The 20276-nt window shown below is 36.7% G+C and overlaps 1 protein-coding gene across 7 annotated transcripts; it reads left to right on the forward strand.

Moving 5' to 3' along the window:
* Positions 1 to 581: 581 nt before the first annotated feature.
* LOC116257445 (uncharacterized) lies at positions 582 to 11357 on the forward strand. Of its 7 annotated transcripts, XM_050078732.1 has the most exons (9): positions 625 to 671; positions 1452 to 1537; positions 1700 to 2982; positions 3070 to 3787; positions 3876 to 3957; positions 4151 to 4217; positions 10459 to 10629; positions 10747 to 10807; positions 10890 to 11357. In XM_050078732.1, the coding sequence occupies exons 3-9, from the start codon at positions 2218 to 2220 to the stop codon at positions 11060 to 11062; spliced, it is 2037 nt and encodes a 678-aa protein (XP_049934689.1). In that variant the 5' UTR covers positions 625 to 671; positions 1452 to 1537; positions 1700 to 2217; the 3' UTR covers positions 11063 to 11357. The 7 variants fall into 7 exon arrangements, with proteins under 7 accessions (XP_031490067.1, XP_031490061.1, XP_049934691.1 ...); XM_031634203.2 differs by having other exon boundaries at positions 627 to 671; positions 1700 to 3787; XM_031634207.2 differs by lacking the exon at positions 1452 to 1537 and having other exon boundaries at positions 582 to 671; positions 2226 to 3787.
* Positions 11358 to 20276: the final 8919 nt, after the last annotated feature.

Below are 20276 nucleotides of genomic sequence, written 5' to 3' on the forward strand. Positions count from 1 at the left end.
TAACATTGTGGAAAACAAAATTATGTGTTTAACATTCATCAATATCTTCGCTTAAATATGACGGCAATGTAGTCCTTACGTTTAAAAATGCAGGTTTTGTTTTTTAACTTCTTCTTCTTCTTCTTCTTCTTTATCAATCACAAAACAAACACAGAACAAATAGTTTTGAACTTCATGTCAACTTCAAACAATTACATTGACCATTGACAACGTCTAGTCCGTGACAAAAGCTCCTGTTATTGTTGTATTTACATCCAAATCCTACTAACTTGAATAAATGTCACTACTTTATTTAATTTCTGAAACCAAATCCAAATCCAACTAAGTGAATCCAAATTATGGATGAAATAGAATATCCAAGTAACTTAGAATTAAAAGTCGTTTAATTTCTGAAACCAGATCCAAGTCCAACTAACTGAATCCAAATATGCTACCTATCAAACACGGCGGGGCCTTCGGACGGCCCACGAAGGCAAGTGAAAACTGAAATGGCTTGCCGAATCGGATAAAAGTATCAGAATTGAAACTGACCCGATCCATTGAGTGGAAAACAGAAGCTCTGGATAAAATTAGCCAAGGCCCGAGAATCCAAGAAAACCGCGCGACTCGAATCGAACGCTTCGCCAAAACGCTAAACCGAGTCCCTTCGCTCGAGCGTCTCGTTAATGGAGGTAACCAGTTCCGAAATCCTAGACGGCTAGATCCTCTTCTCCTCCTCCTTATCCTTGTTCTTGTACTTACGAAAATTTTGTTGCTTCTGTTGCCTCGGATTTTTTTTTTTTGGAATCGATTGAGTGGTGCTTCGAAGTAGATGGCTTCGAATCTGGGCGGGAAAGTTTTGTATTGTTTTTGGGTTTCTGAATATAATGTTTGCTGGTTTTGATGTTCGTGAAGATGGATTTTCTTTCGTTTTCTATGTGGGGTTACAGTGTGATTCGGCTATCGGGGATGTTCCGAGAGGGGTTTTGCTTTTTGTCTCTCCGTTAGATGGTGAACGTTCTCTTCGTTAGACTTTTTCCCTTTCTTTGTCTTCTGTTCTGTTCTTGCCAATAGATACTTATTTTCCTTTGTGGCATTTTAGTTCGTTTTGTTGCCATTGGTACTTCAGAATTGATTTCATTTTTGTTTTCTCTTTATATTTTCGTGGTTTCATCGAATGTAGTCTTTGATGATATTTTGGGAGTTCTTTTTTGGATGAATTCTTGCGATAAAATTTGTGGGTTGTTCTTGGGTAATTTTTTTGTGTAGAAGTATGCTTATTGGCATATCTGTTTATAGAGTTGTACTATTTTCTTGTATTTTCTCCCTTTCAATAACTTCCAAATCCTAATTTATCTGAAATTCATGATTTGGTAATCGAGTATTGGTTACTTGATTTTGCTAAAATTAATAAATTTTGAGGTCGTAGAATTTTAGTTGTTTTTCCTTATGTTCATGAATTTTGTTTTTAGGGAGTTGCAGACCTACGGTGGAAGAGCTTGGAGGAAATGATTTATTGAGTGACCTTCCTATTGGCTTGTTGACATTTTTTCTTTCTGTAATTAATATTTCCTGTCATTTCATTTTTGTTATGCATGATATGTCATTTCTTATTGTGACTTTAAATGGGAAAAATATGTTATGTGATCTTTGATAAATATCTAAATGTTATTCCGTGCGATGGTGGTTAATTTGTTGAACTTCTGCTAACTTTCTGCAGATGGATTGACTTATAAAAAGTTAGTGTTCGTCTTTGTAAATCTGAGAATTCAGCAGGCAGCTAGTAACTAGTTTACTTGTCACTGTGATAACACTTCCAATGAGTTCTAAGAAAGCTTCGTGAGAAAATTTATTATTGGAGGATAGATATACTATTTTCTTTCGAGGTAATTGAATGGCTGAGCAGGGCAGAGTTGTTTGGGAAGCTGCTTCTGAACTGTTGAGGACCAGAGTACTAGAGACACAATAGAAAGTAAATGCACAAATATTACTGTAGCACAGTTATATTGCAAAACTTGTATGTTGGAATAGTCAACAAGAAGATGCAGCTTTTGAGTTTGCTTTTTGTATGGAAGCTTAGTTGAGAGGGTAGCAGAGAAATTTTAAAAGGAGATTTCCTTTCTGTATAGTGACCAATTTCTGGTGTAACATAAAAACCCAACTTTATTTGCTTTAGTTGGAGGACATCCAATGAAGATGAACATTCAAGCTGACCATTAGGTGCTATATGTACTCCAAATGTGCAGGCAGGAAGCTGATCTAGATGAAAACTTGAGCAACACTGAAGGGCAGGAAGGAGATGAAACACTGAAAGAAAAAGGGAAAATTAAGAACAAAAGAAAGCGGAAAAGAAAGCGAAAAGAGAGCTCTATTCCTGATTTTGTTGACAATATGAAGGGGATTAAAAGTGATGCACAAAGTGTTCAAGAAGAGCCTGTGCCATTGGCAAATTTAGTTGACCGCTCGCTACTAATTACAGAGGTTGTCATGACAGTGGAAGAGTGTGGTACTTCCCTAAGTAATAGTTCACCTAGGACCCAGGCAGATGATGCAGATTTTGAGACAGAGTTTTTGATTGCTGAATCTGAACAAAGCATAAGAAAGAAAAAAAAGGCAGGTAGAAATTCAAGAAAAGGACCTCTTGATGCTGATGCCTCGATGACAATGAAGCATTTTAGTCAAGAAAATCCTATTTGCAGTTCGTTACAATCTTCTGACATGAAAACCCCAACGGGCCTGACCAATGATCACATTAACAAGCCTCCAGAGGAGGCACCGGAAGATGAAACTTTTGTAGAGAAGAAGGTACCATCAGCCAGGAGTGTCCCACTTGCAAAGGAAAAAAGGCATAAAAGAAAGCAAAAACTGGATAAGGGTTCAATGACAGAATATAGTACAACTGCAGAACTCCTGGACAAGACAAGTCAGAGCACTACAACAGAAGGAGAGGTGGATTGTGTGAGTGGGAAATGCTTGAAGTCTATTTTTCCAGCTGAAGCTGATGTATGCAGTAACATGGAACATATTTTTCTCTCTGACAATAATTGTACGAAGTCGACAAATGTTAAAACTAATTTAAGTTTGTTGCAGGCTGAGAGTGCTGATTGTGTGACAAAAGGGAATCTAGATAGAAATAATCAGGCAACAATCATCCCCTGTACACTAGAAGCTGAGAAACATAACCACAAGAAGAAGAAAGATAAGAAGAAAGACCGGATTTCCTCTGTGGATAAAAATTTAGGGTCATCAGAAGAAGCTGAGAAACATAATCACAAGAAGAAGAAAGATAAGAAGAAAGACCAGATTTCCTCTGTGGATAAAAGTTTAGGGTCATCAGAAGAAGCTGAGAAACATAACCACAAGAAGAAGAAAGATAAGAAGAAAGACGGGATTTCCTCTGTGGATAAAAATTTAGGGTCATCAGAAGCTTATCCATCAACGACGTCACTGCATTCTTCAGAGTCCACTATAAGTGATGGAGTTTTAGGGCATGTGCCCAATGAGCTATGCAAATCAAAGATGATACATGATGTTCCTGATGGTGAAAATCTTGAGGATGACAGGAAGCCGGACACTTGTCTGTCTCTTGTAAATGATGATTCCAATTTGCAGAGTACTTCTAGTACCCATAAGGAAACCAACATGTTGGAGAAACTGGCAGACTTGCACGTTGCACAACCTCTATCCAGTCAACCCAGAAGGAAGTTGCTTATTCTTGATTTAAATGGTCTTTTGGTTGATGTAATAGACAGTTTTAGAAGGCACCTTCCACAGCGCAAACCTGATAAAAAAATTGGCCGAAGATTAGGTAGAAATTTGATTTTCTTAACTAGCTTATTCAAAAATTTATTTGAGTTCTGTTGCTTCATATCTTAAGGTTGTTTTTTTACTGCCAGTTTTTAAGAGACCATTTTGTGATGAATTTCTGGAATTCTGTTTTCGAAGATTTGATGTTGGCATCTGGTCCTCATTAATGATGTGAGTACTCTTTATGAAGTTGAGCTATTTATCCTGTTATACCTCTTCCATTTGTTTGGTTCTCTCTTTCACTCTATGGATGAAGCCATATTTTCTAAAGAGAGCTTGCACTTGTTGCTTTAGCTATTAGCTTGCTATAGTATTATCTTAATATGTTATATAACTTGTTTGTGTCTATGCTTTCTGTTTTCAGGCGAAATTTGCAGCCTGTTGTCGAGTTTCTGTTGGGGAATATGAGAAGCAAACTGTTATTTTGTTGGGTAACAACCAGATATCTTACTTTCCTGCTCTTTTATTATCATGTGGTGCAGTTTGGTCCTTTTTCTATCTGTTATGCTCAATTGTAGTTCTCTAAGGAAGATCCAGAAGATCTTCGCTAAACTTAGTTAATCTCTTAACTGCCCATGCTTTTTAGTTCTCAAGGGTAATATGGCTTAAGATCTACAAGATAGCAGACCATTGGGCTGTCTCCCTAGTTTTGCTAGTGTTTTTCTAATTATTGTGGCCTTGTGAGAAATAGCTCTTATTATTGGAAATGTTTGTTTATCCAAGTTTCTTGTTTGATTGCTTTATACTTAAATTGGGTTCTTTGGATCCTTCCAACATCTGAATCTTGTGTTTATTCCATAAAAGTGGTTGTCTCCATAATCTCTATGCTCCATTGAGCTCTTTGGCATACTTGATGTGATGCAGCATTTTGATTTTTTTCTTATATGTGGCGTTGTTCTTTCTTTTCTGTTTCATTTCTTTTGAGCAATCAATGGACTGTAAAGTTGGTTCAGCGCGTTGGGACTTTGGAGTAAATTTTGATGCTATATACACGATTTTATGGTTGTTAACTAAATTGTCTCATTAGTGCAATAGCTATTTTGGATGGAAAAGTAGCTGGATTTACAAGCTACTCTTCCAAAATGGCTACCTTGTTAAATTTGGTCTCCACTAAATATTCACGTCAGTGTCAAATAAAGATATGTTTTTAAGGCATCCATTGTTTGACTTAATCTTTTATGCCAGACACTGATATCAATTTTGACACTAAAACATAGTTCTTTCTTTGTCTAATCCCAAAATCTAGGTATTAATGGCCTCTTTTTCTGTGGTCATGCAGCCTTTTAGTTCGTACAATGGTAAGTATACCTTTTACATGTAATTCATGTAACTATATTATTTTAATGTTTTATTAATGTTCATATTGGTTTATGAACTATTTTTTGTGTTTTTTTTATGATGTTTTACTTTTGAGCTTTTAATTTTGGCTGATTTTTTTATCTTCTTTGCTTCTCCTTCTCTGTAGTCTATATAGGGAAAGCCTAAAAAGCGTTCACAATTTTCAATGGCGTTAGGGCAAAGCAGACTCACTTTGCCAATAAATAATATTATATTCTTAAAATAATTATTGATTGATTTAGAAATAGAAAACCATAAATCTTGATTTATTGTTTATTTCGTTGTCTTTTGGTTTGTCTGTTCAGTAAAAAGTATATTTAACTTCAATGATTTTTTTTTTAAATATAATGTGTTTTTAGTGGTGAAAACATTCAAACATGCTTGTTTTTGGTCTCCAGTGATTGTTAACTATCTTTGTGGCTGAGTTATTGGCTATGATTTTTGGAGTATCTATTTGGCTGGATTTTTAGCTATAATATCTATCTCTTGAATTTGTTTTAAAATAAAATGTGCCTTCTAATTGTGAAAGAAATTAAATATATCAAAATGGAATGGAATATCTTTTTTGGCAAAATGTTCTTCACGCAATAAGAATAGTGTAAAATTCTTATCATAATGATAAGTTTATGTTGAAATAGTATCCAAATGACCAACCGAAAGCTTGATAACAAAGCTGTATTAACCTAATTCGCAGTTTCATCATCTTCAAGCAGCTCCAGAAACGCAGCTGCAGCCTCCCATCGGCTTCTACTTCAGAAAAACTATCGTAACTCACTAAAAGGCCTGATGCCCTAGTTTAAGGCTCCCTTAGAAGTACAACAAAAGACTATCTTGTCCTTCACTTATACAGGTTAACAATTAGACCTTAAAACGTAGGTTGGATACATAAGGGCTTTGACCAACTCAAGGGACTAAAGAAACTATATACTTTAACACTCCCCCTCAAACTTGGCATGATTAATGGATACCATTCCAAGTTTGTCAATAAGTATTCTGAATTTGGTAGGTGGTAAGCTTTTTGTAAATATATCAGCAACTTGGTATTCAATCTTTACATGTTCAAGAGATATTAATCCTTATTCATGTGCCCTTATTGTAAAATGATATTCAATCTCAATATGTTTTGTTCTTTCATGAAATTCTAGATTTCTAACAATGTGAATTGCACTCATATTATCACAAAACAATCTAGTTCGATTGTGGACTGGAATTCCAACTTCTTCTAGTAGTCACCTGATCCAAATTATTTGAGTTGTAGCTTGAGCCATAGCTCCATATTCAGCTTCAATTGTAGACAATTCTACACTTTATTGCTTCTTACTTTTCCAAGAAACCATAGACTTGCCAAAGAAGATGCAAAATCCAGTTGTAGGGAGTCTATATCGAGTGGATCCTCCAAAATCAGCGTCACCAGGCAACAAGTTCCTCAAAATTGAGTGACGAGAAAAACATGCCGTAATCCATTGTATCTTGCACATATCTAGCAATTCTTAATACAATTGCAAGATCTGTTGATCTAGGTGCATTCATAAATTGACTTACCACATGAACTGCATGAGTCATGTCTGATTTGGAGATAGTAAGGTAAATCAAGTTTCCAACAAGTTGTCTATAAAGCATAGGATCTTTTAAATTTTTTTCCTTCAAGAGGCTTCAATTTAAGATTTTCTTCCATAGGAGTTACTGCTTTTCTCGTCGTCACATAATCTAGCTTTAGTCACAAGTTCTGTTGCATACTTGTGTTGAGAGAGGAAAAAACCTCTACTGATTATGCCACTTCTAGACCCGGAAATACTTCAAAAAACCAAGGTCCTTCATTTCAAGCATTTATGCCATTGTTCTCTTTGTTTCTTCAATAACATCAATATTATCTCAGGTGATGATCATATCATCAACATACAAAAGCAATAAGCATTTTCTTTTCTCTGTAGTACTTACAGATAATGCTGGAGCATGATAGTTTTGGTTAAATCCAATTTCTTTAATTGTTGTGCTAAACTTCTCAAACCATGCTCATGGTGCTTGTTTTAGCCTATATAATGCACTTTTTAATTTGCATAGCCTGACTTCTGGATCAGAAACCCCTTGTAGAAGCTGCATATAGACTTCTTCTTCCAAATCTTGCAATTTTCACATCAAGTTGCTAGAGATTACAATGTTTTGTAGAGGAAACCACAAGAAGAGTCCTAATAGTGGTCATATGGGCAACTGGTGCAAAAGTCTCTGCGTAATCTATTCCAAATTGTTGATTATATTTTTTTGCAACCAATCTGACGTTATAACATTCTATTGATCCATATGTTTTGGTCTTGATCTTAAAAACCCACTTACAACACACAACAATTTTTCCTGGAGGGAGTTTCGTCAAGTCTCATGCCTTCATCCTTTCTAGAGCATTCAATTCCTCACTCATAGCCAATTGCCATTCCTCCTTAGATGCAGCTTCGTTATAGGTTTTGGGCTCATCATAAGAGTGAATCAAGGTAAGATAGACACAATGCTTAGAAGAAAAAGAATCGTAAGAAACAAAACGAGAAGGAGGAACCGAGACTCTGGAACTATGGCGTACTTGAGTGGGTAAGGAAGTTGTGTTGGGCAAAGATGGAGAAGAATTGTCTCCCTGAGTTGTATGTTCTGGATATGCAGAAGGAATCATATCAGAATTGGCCACTTCTAATTCACCTTCCAATGACTCTTGACTGTTCTAGAAATGGTACATGAATAACTCCTTTTTCCCTCTTTTGATACATTTGACTAATATCCTTTTCTTTCGCAGTATTGCTAAGATTATTTTCTTCTCTACTTTCAAGCAGTTTTGCCTTCACTTCACTTATTTTGTTTTCAATGCATCTGTCATTAAGAAAGACAAATCCATACTACTGTCCCTTGCCTTTCCTTCTGTTTGAACAAAGTATGGTTCATGCCAATGAAAAACTACATGTCTAGACACCCACATTCTTTTTCCAATTAGATCATAACACTTATATCCTTTCCTGTCTTTTGAGATGCCCAAATAACAACATTTCACAGCTCTAGGTGAAAATTTATCTCTCAATTGTTTTGGTATAAGTACAAAACAAGTACATCCAAACACCTTCATCATGTTGTAGTTTGGTTTCAGCCCATATTACTTTTCATAAGGGGTAATTTTACTCAAAACTTTTGATGGCATACACTTTATTTGATATACAGCCATGCATACTACATCTGCCCAATAAACCTTTGAAACATTGGTAGCAAAAATAAGAGACCTCGTGGTTTCAAGTATGTGTGCCACTTCTTTTTGTTCAGGAGTGAAAGAACATGATTTTTGGTGTAGTATGCCTATGCTTTGTAACCTGTTTTTACGCATTTGACTTATATATTCTCCTCCTAAATCAGAACGTAGGATTTTGATTTTTGTTGAAAATTGAGTTTCAACTATAACATAAAATCTCTCAAATATGTCAAAAAGTTCATTTCTATTTCTCATAAAGTATATCCAGGTAAATCTAGAACAGTCATCTATAAAAGTTACAAAATAGGTTGACCCCCCTTTTGACAAAAAGGGGGATGGACCCCAAACATATGAATGAACTATATCAAATGGCTTTTTTGATTCAATGTCCTTATGACAAAAAGGTAAGGCATGGATCTTTGCCATTCTACAACTTTCACAATTCTTTAAATCATCAGATACTATAACCTTAGATGCATCAAGACGTTTCAAAATATGCTTCAATCTAGAAGTCGAAACATGTCCCAATCTGTGGTGCCACAACATGGACTCATCCTTCATTGACACATAGTCTCCACACTTTTCTCTCCTCAAGTAGCTCATGTCTACCCAGTCGAGGTAATATAAATCTACCTTTTTATAGCTAATTCCAATCTTCCTACCTAACTGCAGATCCTGCACAACACAATCCATAGGAGAAAAGATAACAAAACAATTTTGTTTTGTAATTTGACCAACAAAAATTAAATTCGCAGCAAGATATAGGACATATTGTAACTTACACCTAGGACAGGAATTGGGAGTAATTGTACCAGATTTGGTCATCATTGGAGAACCATTTGCAGTTTTAAAGAATTCAGAACAAGAATGACAGTGTGTTAAGATAGCCTCATTTGCTGCATATAACAAGAGGCACCTGAATTAAGAAGCCAAACTAGAGTTTACGGCCCGGCCCGATAGCCCGGGTCTCGGCCCGGGCCCGGCCCGATAGCTCGGGTCTCGGCCCGGGCCCGGCCCGTTTAAAAATAAAAAACAAGTTTTTAATCATAAAATATTTTTTTAAATATAAAATATATTTATTAATAATAAATATATTATTAAAATAAAAAAATTAAAAAAATATATTTTTTAAACTTAATCGGGCCGAACCGGGCCGGGCCCGGGCCCGGCCTGGGTTGGGAAAATCCTGGCCCAGGCCCGGCCCGATGCCCACCTTTAGATATAGAGGAAGTAGAGGCTGCCAGACCACTATGAGCAAGAAGTTTTTGAATACTTTCGATGATGTTGGCATGGGATTGATGCTCTTGACTCCAACCAATGTAGACTCCTTTAATTGCACTCATGTCACAAGTTTCCCATCTTTCTTTTCTTCATCCCTAGAAGTGCCAACAGCATATACTCATTTCTTTTTCTTTAGGACCGGGTTCATGTACCCTAGTTCTTTGCAATAGTTACATTAGGAGCATGTACAACTTGTGGGAGAGTGACAAGACGTCATTGGGTCCAACATTTTAGGATTTGGACAAGTTAACCTAATGTGAACATCAACAATATGGGGTCTTGATTCTTTGATCTCTTCTTAGACTCACCTCACATTGCATGTTTCTTTTCCCCGTTGTCTCAGTTTTGGGAGTTCCATGTGTTTGTGAACTTTCTTGAGGACCTGCAGTAGAAGCCAGAGTCCCTGCAGATTGTGCGTTGTAATGGCTCTTAAACGAATGGCCTTGGTATTGTAGTCGAAAGTGTTTTCTAATCTTGGTCATAGAGATGGGGATTTGTCCATACTTGAGCTGGAATTCAAGTATTCTTTGCAAAACAACTGACACTATACAAACGTCATTCATCTTGTGAAGCCAGAGTGCAGATCTAGGCCAATCTTGTGAAGAAGTGGGTAAGAATATAGAATTTGGGGTCAGATTACAAAATTTGGCCACCTGAAGACATGACAAAATTATAAATCTTATATCCTAATGAAACTGGGTTTACATATATCTAGAGAGGCTTTGGGTTTTTAATGAGCCTTGAAAAGTCTATAGTGTTCATTTGTTTGTTTCAGTTACCTGCTTCCCACAATTTAACGAAGATGAATTTTCACAATGCTTACAATTGTTGTGTAGGATGGGTCGTTTTGCACAATAACTGGTGTATACACTATTGAGAACAGGAGGAAACCATTGGTTTTGAAAGAGTTGAAGAAAATATGGGAAAAAGAATGGGAGAAAGAACAATATACACCTTCATGCACATTGTTGGTGGATGATTCTCCTTATAAAGCTCTATTTAATCCTGTGAGTGATGATTACTTTGATTGACTATCAAATATTTGTTCACATTGCCCTTCGTCTACTGTATTTTTCTCAGACCACACATTCAGGATCTACATTTGCTTTCTGTTTGCTATTTAGGCCTATACAGGGATTTTTCCTCGACCTTTCATGCTTCACCATGAGGACGATAATGCTTTGGGTGATGTATCACTTGCTGCAATATTTCGTGTTATACGCTTTCCTTGTTTATTGTATGCTTTGACAAACCCATTTCTTGATAGGCCGTGGAGGAAAAATTCGGGTGTATCTAGAGGGCTTGGTAAAGGCAGATGATGTTCGAGAATACATAAAGAATAAGCCTTTTGGTCAACCAGCAATTACAACTAATCATCCAGATTGGGATTTTTACAAACAGGTGCTGGTCTCTAAAATGGAGGACGACTCACAGAAATGATGCCCGGTAGAGTTATTGCTGCTGCAACCACCTTTTTTTGGTTCCAGTTGGGGAGGTACTGAGTACGACCCAAATGTATATCTGTTTAATTGGATTTCGGCAAGGAAAATAGGATCTGATCTAATGTACTGTTTAGAGATGAATTCGAATTTAGAGTTGGAGATCTGACAACGGTGGCACATCACATATTTGATATGGTTCAACTTAACAAAATTATGTTTGAATTAGACTGTAAAACCTATCAGGTTATACTTTGAAAATGCCTGTTAACCAAGTTGGAATCAGTTTCATCTCACCGTGCACTGTATGTAATCATAATAACGTCATGGACATAGCACTGCAGTGGAGGTCTGGGTTTGGTGCTTGCCGTCAGGGCCTTCAGCTCAACCAAACAGTTCTTTTAGGGAGGCAAAAGTTACTGTGACATCATTGCTGCAAAACGAGACGTAGAGGCTTGTTAGGTGTTGCAAGCACACATCTTCTTCACGAGGCTTGTTAGTTACCCACCTCATGCCGAGAGTGTCTTAGTTTACACCATTTTTTGTATCAGTTATCGTACTTCTCAAAGTATTGAATTATTATTTTAATTTACCTAGAGGAATTGTTGATAATTTGCTAAAAATTTTGAGTATTCTTTAAAGGTTTTTACGATAGTTTGGAGGAAGAATTAGTACCAAGTTCCCTAAAACATTTACTGAGTGAGCCTTTTCCCGACATTTGACAATATTCGGCAGAGGGTGTCTGCACCACGATGGCTTGAGCCGGCGTTTCCGCATGTGCCGGCAATGCGCAACATTCACCTGTCCCCACTGCCGTCAGCAGAAATGATTCCAAGATACCACATCAAGAAATAAAGGACCCACGCAAAGTTGCCACTTACTCAATTGGAGAAGTCATGGCTCAGACCTTTGCTGTGATTTAGCAATTTGCTTCGTTCTGCAACGCCAAAGCTCAATTCCAGTCTCAACCATCAGTGAAATCGTTACATTAGTGCACATCAAAAGTGAAAAATCTGCCAAAAGTTTATTCCAGTATCAGAGCCCCATCCTATGATGAAGCAATGTTGACAAGAATGACCACCCAGCAATACCCGCAATGCATTTGAATGCAGATTGAAGACGCTGTCGTGCTGTCTGGCACACACATATTGATGGTGCACATAAAATTCTGTTGTACCTAATTTCATTTATTTCAGTCTTTAATCCCCTACTTTTTAGACAACAGGTATGTTGGTCTCCTCTATTTCCTATCCAATGAAATGCATTCTCGTGATCCATCATTCATCAATGTATGATCATATTCTTGGAACACTATGGGTAATACTTTTTAATCTTTGTGGGTTAGAAACTTTTAAGAAATTTCATCGTTTTAGTTGGTTTTGCTTTGACATGTTTATAGATCATGTAGGGTTTTGGATTCTGCTTTAACGTATTTATGACATATAAACAAAAAGGTAAAAGTGAATGAATCAAAATCAAAATCCATTTTGAAGAATAGTTCACAAGTGCAAAATGACTTGCCTCGAGGGGCATTGCTCAAACAGGCAGGCTTGAAGCATGTTATGTGGTGCGTCTTCCGTTCAATTAGCAAGAGGATATGTTCTTGTACCATAAGGGGGAAGGGTCCTACATGCAAGTTAAAGCGTTGAAGCACGTGACAATCTGGATACTTAGTATCGATGTAGTTAGACACTGGAGGCAAGGAGAAGGTGGTAAGCTTCGGTTGTTGCCTGGGTAGTAAGATTCATCCTTCCATTCACCAAGAGTAGAGAATAACCTTACGAACTCACAAATATGATTAATTAAATTATGAAAATTTCCTCGTGCATCATTGCATTCGATGTGTTGCCTGGCATTTGCAGACTTGGTAGTTTTACCTTCTTCATTTTGCCTATCTTATGTTGTTTATTCATGTAACATGTGTAGCCCTTCACCATAATAAAAAAGAAATATCATTAAACATTGGATTCAATTACCCTTAGTAAATGTGCTCGAAAAACCATCATCAAACTATGGTTTAGTGAAATCAGGTGCTACATCCTTTTCCAATCACCCCTAGGAAACTTGACGCCTGAAATCTTGTCCAAGGAAAACTTATAGTTTCTCAATGTGTGAGTAGAGAAAAACTTGTAGTTTCTCAATCTCTCTTTTCTTGGATAAACAAGAGTATTTCATCCTACTACTTTCCTCTATCTCTTTTTTTTTTGGATAAAGTATTTCATCTTACTACCCAAGAAGAGAGCTGAATCCCCCACTTGGCCCCTCATCTTCCTACGATATAGGGTATGCTTTTAGTGTCTCGAAATGCCTCCCTACCATGCTTTAACTTGTGCATCAGTGACTCTTTTTTTAACATAAAGGGTTGATGATACCTAGGAGATTCAAAATTGAGGCTGGTTGCCTACCAGACCCATCCCATCCATTGCACCAACCCCATCGAGGACTCAATCTCTCCTTTTCAAACTTATTAAAATGTCATCCTTTCAATTTTTTTTTTAAAATTTGAAAACGCCTGAAAATCCATGTTAAAGGATTGGTCTAGCATAAAGGATCAAGTCAAGTGGATCCCCTCTAATGAAAGGAAAATTATGTTTTGGACATATTGATGGTCTCAATCTATAATACTCCTTCATATTCCCTCATATCTCTTAGGATATATTTATCTTTATGTGAACATGAACCTTTTCCAAATGATCACATGCTATAGATCAGTGGATTGAGATGATGTGGATTGAGATGATGCAGTTGTTAGAATGGTTGATGGCAAAATTCAACTATGGTGGATTCTTTGAGAGAAGACCGTCTCTCGTGGCATGGCAAGGAAGTGAGTGATACGAAAAGGAAGAATCATTAGGTGATAATGCATCCTCTATCACCTCTTCTTTCTGTGTAAATTTGCTGCCAACGCCTGGAGTAAGGTGGTGGGGAAATTTAACAGGAGGAGGCCTGCATGCAGGGGTGGAGTCAGGATTTTCTTCAGGGGCGGGCCGGCAGTCTAACCTTTGAATCCGGGTAGAGCCAAACTGAATTCTAATACAAAAAATACATTACATAATTATTTTTTTTAATGTAAAAAAAAAGTTCAGCTGGGTGGGGCCATGGCCTAGGCGGCCCCCCTTCCCTCCGCCCCTGCTCGCATGCTAATATCATTAAAGAATTCAAAGATTGGTTTCCTACATCCTTCAAGAATGAGCCTATTCCCTATGATGCAATTATTTCTCTAAAGAATGAGGCTGTTCATAATGATAAGATTTTTGCTATCAAGAGTTTCACACCTCTGTCTAGGCTGCTTGTACTGAAGCTATTCTTTCCATTTACTGGAAAGGTCAAACCAAGGAAGTGGAGTTATGGATAAAACATGGGACAATCCCGTGGCATTGCATTTCGGACCAGAAGCATCAATGCTGCTGGCATACAACGGCTCTATTGACGTCCACGTCCTCTCAACAGATGCCCCCAAGTTGTTGTCGCCTGCCGCTGCTTGTGGAAGGCCGCTGTTGATGTTCCCCTTTGAAATGGATTTGGATTCTGCCACGGCTTCGGGTAGTCTCGTCCCGGAATGGCCGTAGTGTTGCTGCATGATGGAGAGGAGTCATCGGTGTCCATCATCTCCGTCCCGTGGCATTGCATTTCGGACCAGAAGCATCAATGCTGTTGGCATACAACGGATCTATTGATGCCCACATCCTCTCAATCGATGCCCCCAAGCTGTTGTTGCCTTGTGGAAGGCCGCTGCTGATGTTCTCCTCTTAAATGAATTTGGATTCTACCACGGCCACAGACAGGTAGTCTCGTCCTGGAATGGCCGTAGTGCTGCTGCATGATGGAGAGGAGTCGTCGGTGCCCATCATCTCCATCTTTACCATCGGCTAGAGGAGGGTAGGCGAAGGTGAAAGGATTCCCTACCTCACTGAAGTAGATGATGCCGACTGTCGCGCGGTTGAGACAAGAAAGCTCCTGGGCTTTTTTGAAGAGGCCCTTTCTCCTCTCGAGAAGGTGACATGTCTCCTCTGTCGATCAAAGATCCATCCCATGCTGGTCCTCTGCTTTCTCATAATCTTCTTCTTCATCTTCCTCGAAGGCCGCCGATTCAAGGGAGACACATAGGGAGAAAGAGAGAGAGAGAGAGAAATGAGATTCTTGATTTCCCATAACCTGGTGAATGCTTTTTTTGAACTGGGTAATTTGACCGTGCAAAGAAGCGAGGGAGTGCTTCCCTCCCTTTCTCCTCTCAACGGCTAGTTGTTAAAAGGTACGCAGAAAATTTTCTATTTCAAGATTTTTGAAATGTCAAACGCAAATCTTGCACGACGTTTTTGTTGATTAAGGTTTCAAGCTCCACCAGTTCAACAAAAATGTATAGATTTGGTAATTGGGTAGTGGAACCTGGTGAGCGCTCCAGCTTGCCTGCGCAAAGAAGAGGGAGTGTTTCCCTTCCTTTTTCCTCTCAACGGCTAGTTGTTAAAGGTACGGACGAAATTTTCTGTTTCAAGATTGTTGAAATCTCGAACATAAATCAAAGTATCGGACCTGCAATATATATATATATATATATATAATAGTTTTACATATCCAAAACGAGACATGGCCAACTAATAAAAAACAAACATATATGCATATATATAAATTTATTCCATTCAAATTCTACCAAATCAAATCCAATATTTTTGGATGATCCAATTCCAATCCATTTCCATATGTGGATCTGGACCTCTGCGTATTGAATATATATATATATATATATATATATATATATATATATATATATATATATATATATTTTGTGTTAACTTATGGATTGCACGCAGCACGCATTATGCAGCTACATTTGCAAAGCTCATCCCAAAAAGGTTGACAAAATTATGAAGAAAACTTGAAAAGAGAATTAGTATGAACTATTGAAAATGCCAGCGATGGTGATAGTTATGAAACAGCCATTTAAATTCGTTTCTTGCATAGGGATATAATTTGTTTACAACTTACTTTGCCAATCCATATTAAAGGAATATATTAATACAGGCAGGCACCAGATTTTGGAAAAAGTGAAACCGGTGCACCACTTTGGTTTAATACCTTCTATTTAAACCACTTGCACTCACAGAAAGCCAACTGCGTGAAAAAGAATTTTGCATTCTTTCTTTTTTTTTGGGAGATGTAATGATATGCTTGTTGAACCATAATCAAGGGCAAAGCTAGTAGAAGCCTGTAGGGGCCCTGGTCCCGACTAAAAAAAAAAAAAAATCTAAAAAAATTACATGTAAATTTTACAAAATGTCATTTATCCTGCGTAAAAAAGTTTGAAAAATTATAATTTGACCTTCATGAAAAATTCATGGCCTCGCCCTTGACCATAACGAAGGCGTAAACCTAAGACATTGAAAGCAAACTTGGTACTCTGAAAAGAAGGGTGAAGGTTTTGGCTCTCTTATTGGGCTATGTAATGAAATACTCATTTGAAAATCATACACAATGTATAAAAAACTAAATACACAATGTATAAAAAAGTAAGTAGAGGTTTCTTGCACTACCTTGCTTTTAAGAAATACACAAAAAAATTCTCCCAAATAAGTGAACTACCAGTATATTTATAGAAGTGAAGCATCGAAAAAACATATATAATAACTATAAGTATAAATAATTCAGAGGTAAACATGATATACAACCAGCAGCAGGTTGCCCTTAATTCACAGGTATTTTAACAAGTAAACACTATAATAGATAAGACTGCAGGGACTCCTTGTGCCATGTAGAAATGTGTCACTTGCTAACTCTTCTGGTATGTTTCCTGACAAAAGATTGTAAGATAGGTCAATTAACCTCATTTCTCGCGAGTGTCCTAAGGGGTTGTTTGGCCTTATGAATAACATGTGATTGTTCCACAAATTTGCCTCATAGTTTCATGGAACCTTGAATTAGTTCTTAAACCTACCCCAATTTTGAGGCTCACATATTATTGTTAATGCCAAAGGACACGTAAGGACCTCGGGATAGGACCGTCTAAGTTGTTCAAGACAATTTCAAGGAATAAAGGCCCTCCACTGCACTTATCTCTTATGAAATTTTTCCAGCAAATAAATTGTTAAACAAATCAATAAACGTTCACATATGCATGACATAGGGATGTCAATATACCCGATTTGAATCAAATGTTCGACTTAATCATTCCAAAAAATTTGGATTCAAATAATGATATCCGATCCATTTCAGATATACATAAACATCTGATTGGATTCTAATTTAAATTCAGATTGAATTTAGTTTGACACAAATATGCTCTATGCAACGCCCTTACATTTTGAAACCCAGTCATATTGGTTTAACATTTGGATGTGAATGAAAAAAATTGGATGCAGATTGTGAAATGGGATTTTACATTCTGATTTGAATATTACCCTTCTTCATTCATGTTTAAATCTGAACATGTGAATATCCAAAAAAAATATGATTCAAATCCGACCAATTGACATCCCTAGTATTGCAGCACTACTCCTTAGTTGGGCTTGCCCTTATTGATTGACAACTTTTCTTTGTATCGGTGAACCAGCATAAATATTATGTTTTTTTTTTTTTTTTCTTGGAAATCATCCTCCTTTTGCTTCTCTGTCATGGAACTAAAATTTTGAAAAAGCCCAAAAGTAGGAAAAGGTCTAGTGAACTGGTTCCCAGAGATGTCAATCATTTGTAATGAAGGAAAAAAACATCACTAGCTTTTTCCCACCCAAATTTCTAATCTTCAATGCCCTGCCATTAGCAAGAGATCTTGGAATCCAGCTGACCAATTGATTGTCATTTAGGTTGAGGAATACGATTGTGGGATTACAATACGGTGACTTTATATTTGACAAGTGCAGGTCCACAAAATTATAATTGGTAGTTCCAAGTCTTCTAATTCTATCAAGTTGGTCATGAAATCTGGTATAGCACCTTGAAGTCGTGCCCCTAAGAGGGTGTTTGATGGGGACAGAATTGTGGAATTTTAGAATTTTTCTTTTATGAAATGAAAATTGCATTATCAAACAAAGAATTTTGAGTTCTAAATTATAGGTTCATTCTTGAGTCAAAATTTTGGAATTATGATTCTAGAATTTTCCTAATCTCTCTTTAGGGCACATGTCATGATGATTTTAATTCGTCATCTAAAATTTTAATTCCTTTTTTATCAAACACATCATTTTCAATTCTGAAATCAAAATTCTAGACTATCGAACACAAAGGTAAACTGGAACTAGAATTTTCCAGTTTGAAGTGGAATGTTATTTCTAGAATTTTAATTCTAGAATCAAAATCCATCATCATCAAACACCTGTAATAAACGTAGAATTTTCAGTTCAAACGTATTACAGAAGATTGTTGGTGGGATTGCACCTCTAGCGTTCAAAACCATGTGGATCGTGTCATCAGATAAATCCAACTCATAAAGATTTGGAAATCCCCGTCACACCATGTCGGCATCTTCACCCTTATAATCTAATAGTCGGTGGCGGAGACACAAATTTCCGGCGGAGGGACACTATTAGTACATCATAAACTTTTAATGGACAGTCTACATATAAATAATGAAACGATCACAAGATCGATGCGGAAATAAGAAAGTTTCTATGAGTTTGTGTGCACAAAAATAGTCAAAAGCCATCAAAAGATAAATAAAAAGTACATAAATAATTATTAAAAAATATATACTTAAAAGACTTGGCATTCAAGAAGCATCACGGACTGGCACGAACCCCAAACGGGTTAAGTTTTTTCAAATTCAGGTGCTGCTGAGATGTTAACTCATTGGATTCATTCAAATCCTCACTTAAATTTTTTGAAAAATAAATTCCACAAACGTAATTTTTTCATGTTGTCAATTCCTCTTTCTAGGAATTGATCGTATATAGTTTTGATAACATAAAGGAATATATATAAATCCAAAAAAAAAAAATCAATGGAGCAAGTTGCCAAAGATGATGGAAATGAAGGTGAAAATTATTGAAGACAAAAAGTAAAACTGGTTCAAGACATTGGGTTTAGTCCCATTCAGTCCAAGGCAAAGCCATTGCTTGATGACACCCAGTAATATTGGACAATTTGGAATTGACAACTTAAAATTAGGTTCTAATAAACTATTATATATATATATATATATATGATAAATAAGATTATAATTCATATTCTGCATGCAGTTTCATTATCAATTTGAATTTAAACCCAACACTCATTGGGATCTAATAAAAATGACAAAGGTGAAGATGTAGATAGCTGAATTTAGATAGCAGTGAAGGTACACCCTCCATGAGGCTCATGCTCTAGCAAGGGTGAAGCCAGAACATTTTTTTGCTAAGGGGCACTGACAATAAATTTTTAAGAGACACTAATATTTAATTGAAGAAAATTTTCCTGAAATATCAATATCAAATAGAATTTTTTTGTAGGTCGATATGGGCAATTGCCCTGATATGCATCATTAAAAAAACAAATAAAATAAAAACTGACTGTCCAAAGTCTTCAATTGAAAGTATAAGAAGCGAATACTTTCGAGCTGTTTTGGTTGAATCCGAACATCAGCCAAACCAACTTTACTTCCAGAGAAAACCTAAAAATTGGAAGGAATGAAGAATGGTAATATAATGATATTGATCAAGATATTGATCATACATTGAGCTTCCGGCCTGTTTATTAGAAGTATTGCACGAAAATGGTAATAATTATGACATAATAACTAGTAAGCAGTCCTGGACCTTGAAGGCACGGGCAAGGGGGAAGAGTTTTGGCCCTTCCTTTATATATATATATATATGTGTGTGTTTGTGTGTAGACCCCATGAATTCCGGCATATATTGTTGTAGGACCCCATGAATTCCTCTACCCAAGCTAGGAGTATCAATCATCTTTCTCATATTCTCAACCTGAAATCGCCTTGAAAAAATCTCCATGATGATCAAAAAGAGGTAAAGGGACAGAGGGAGAAATCCAAGTTTTGGTGAAAACCCAAATATTTTAATGCAGTCTCAAGAAAATCCCAACTAAGCCTTTGTTAGATCGATTTTAGCACTAATAGGACCAGTCCTGTTGTTAGACATAACAAAACTAATCTCAGGTATAGTAAGAAATGTCTGTTGGACACTTTTGCTGGATAAGAAAGCCCCTGGCTGATATGAAATTAAACGATCTAAGATTTTTTTGGTTCTTAAAACCATCACATGAAACATAAACTTGAACTCACTGTTGCCCAA

The sequence above is a fragment of the Nymphaea colorata genome, chromosome 7 (assembly GCF_008831285.2).
Source record: "Nymphaea colorata isolate Beijing-Zhang1983 chromosome 7, ASM883128v2, whole genome shotgun sequence".
Classification (NCBI taxonomy): domain Eukaryota; kingdom Viridiplantae; phylum Streptophyta; class Magnoliopsida; order Nymphaeales; family Nymphaeaceae; genus Nymphaea; species Nymphaea colorata.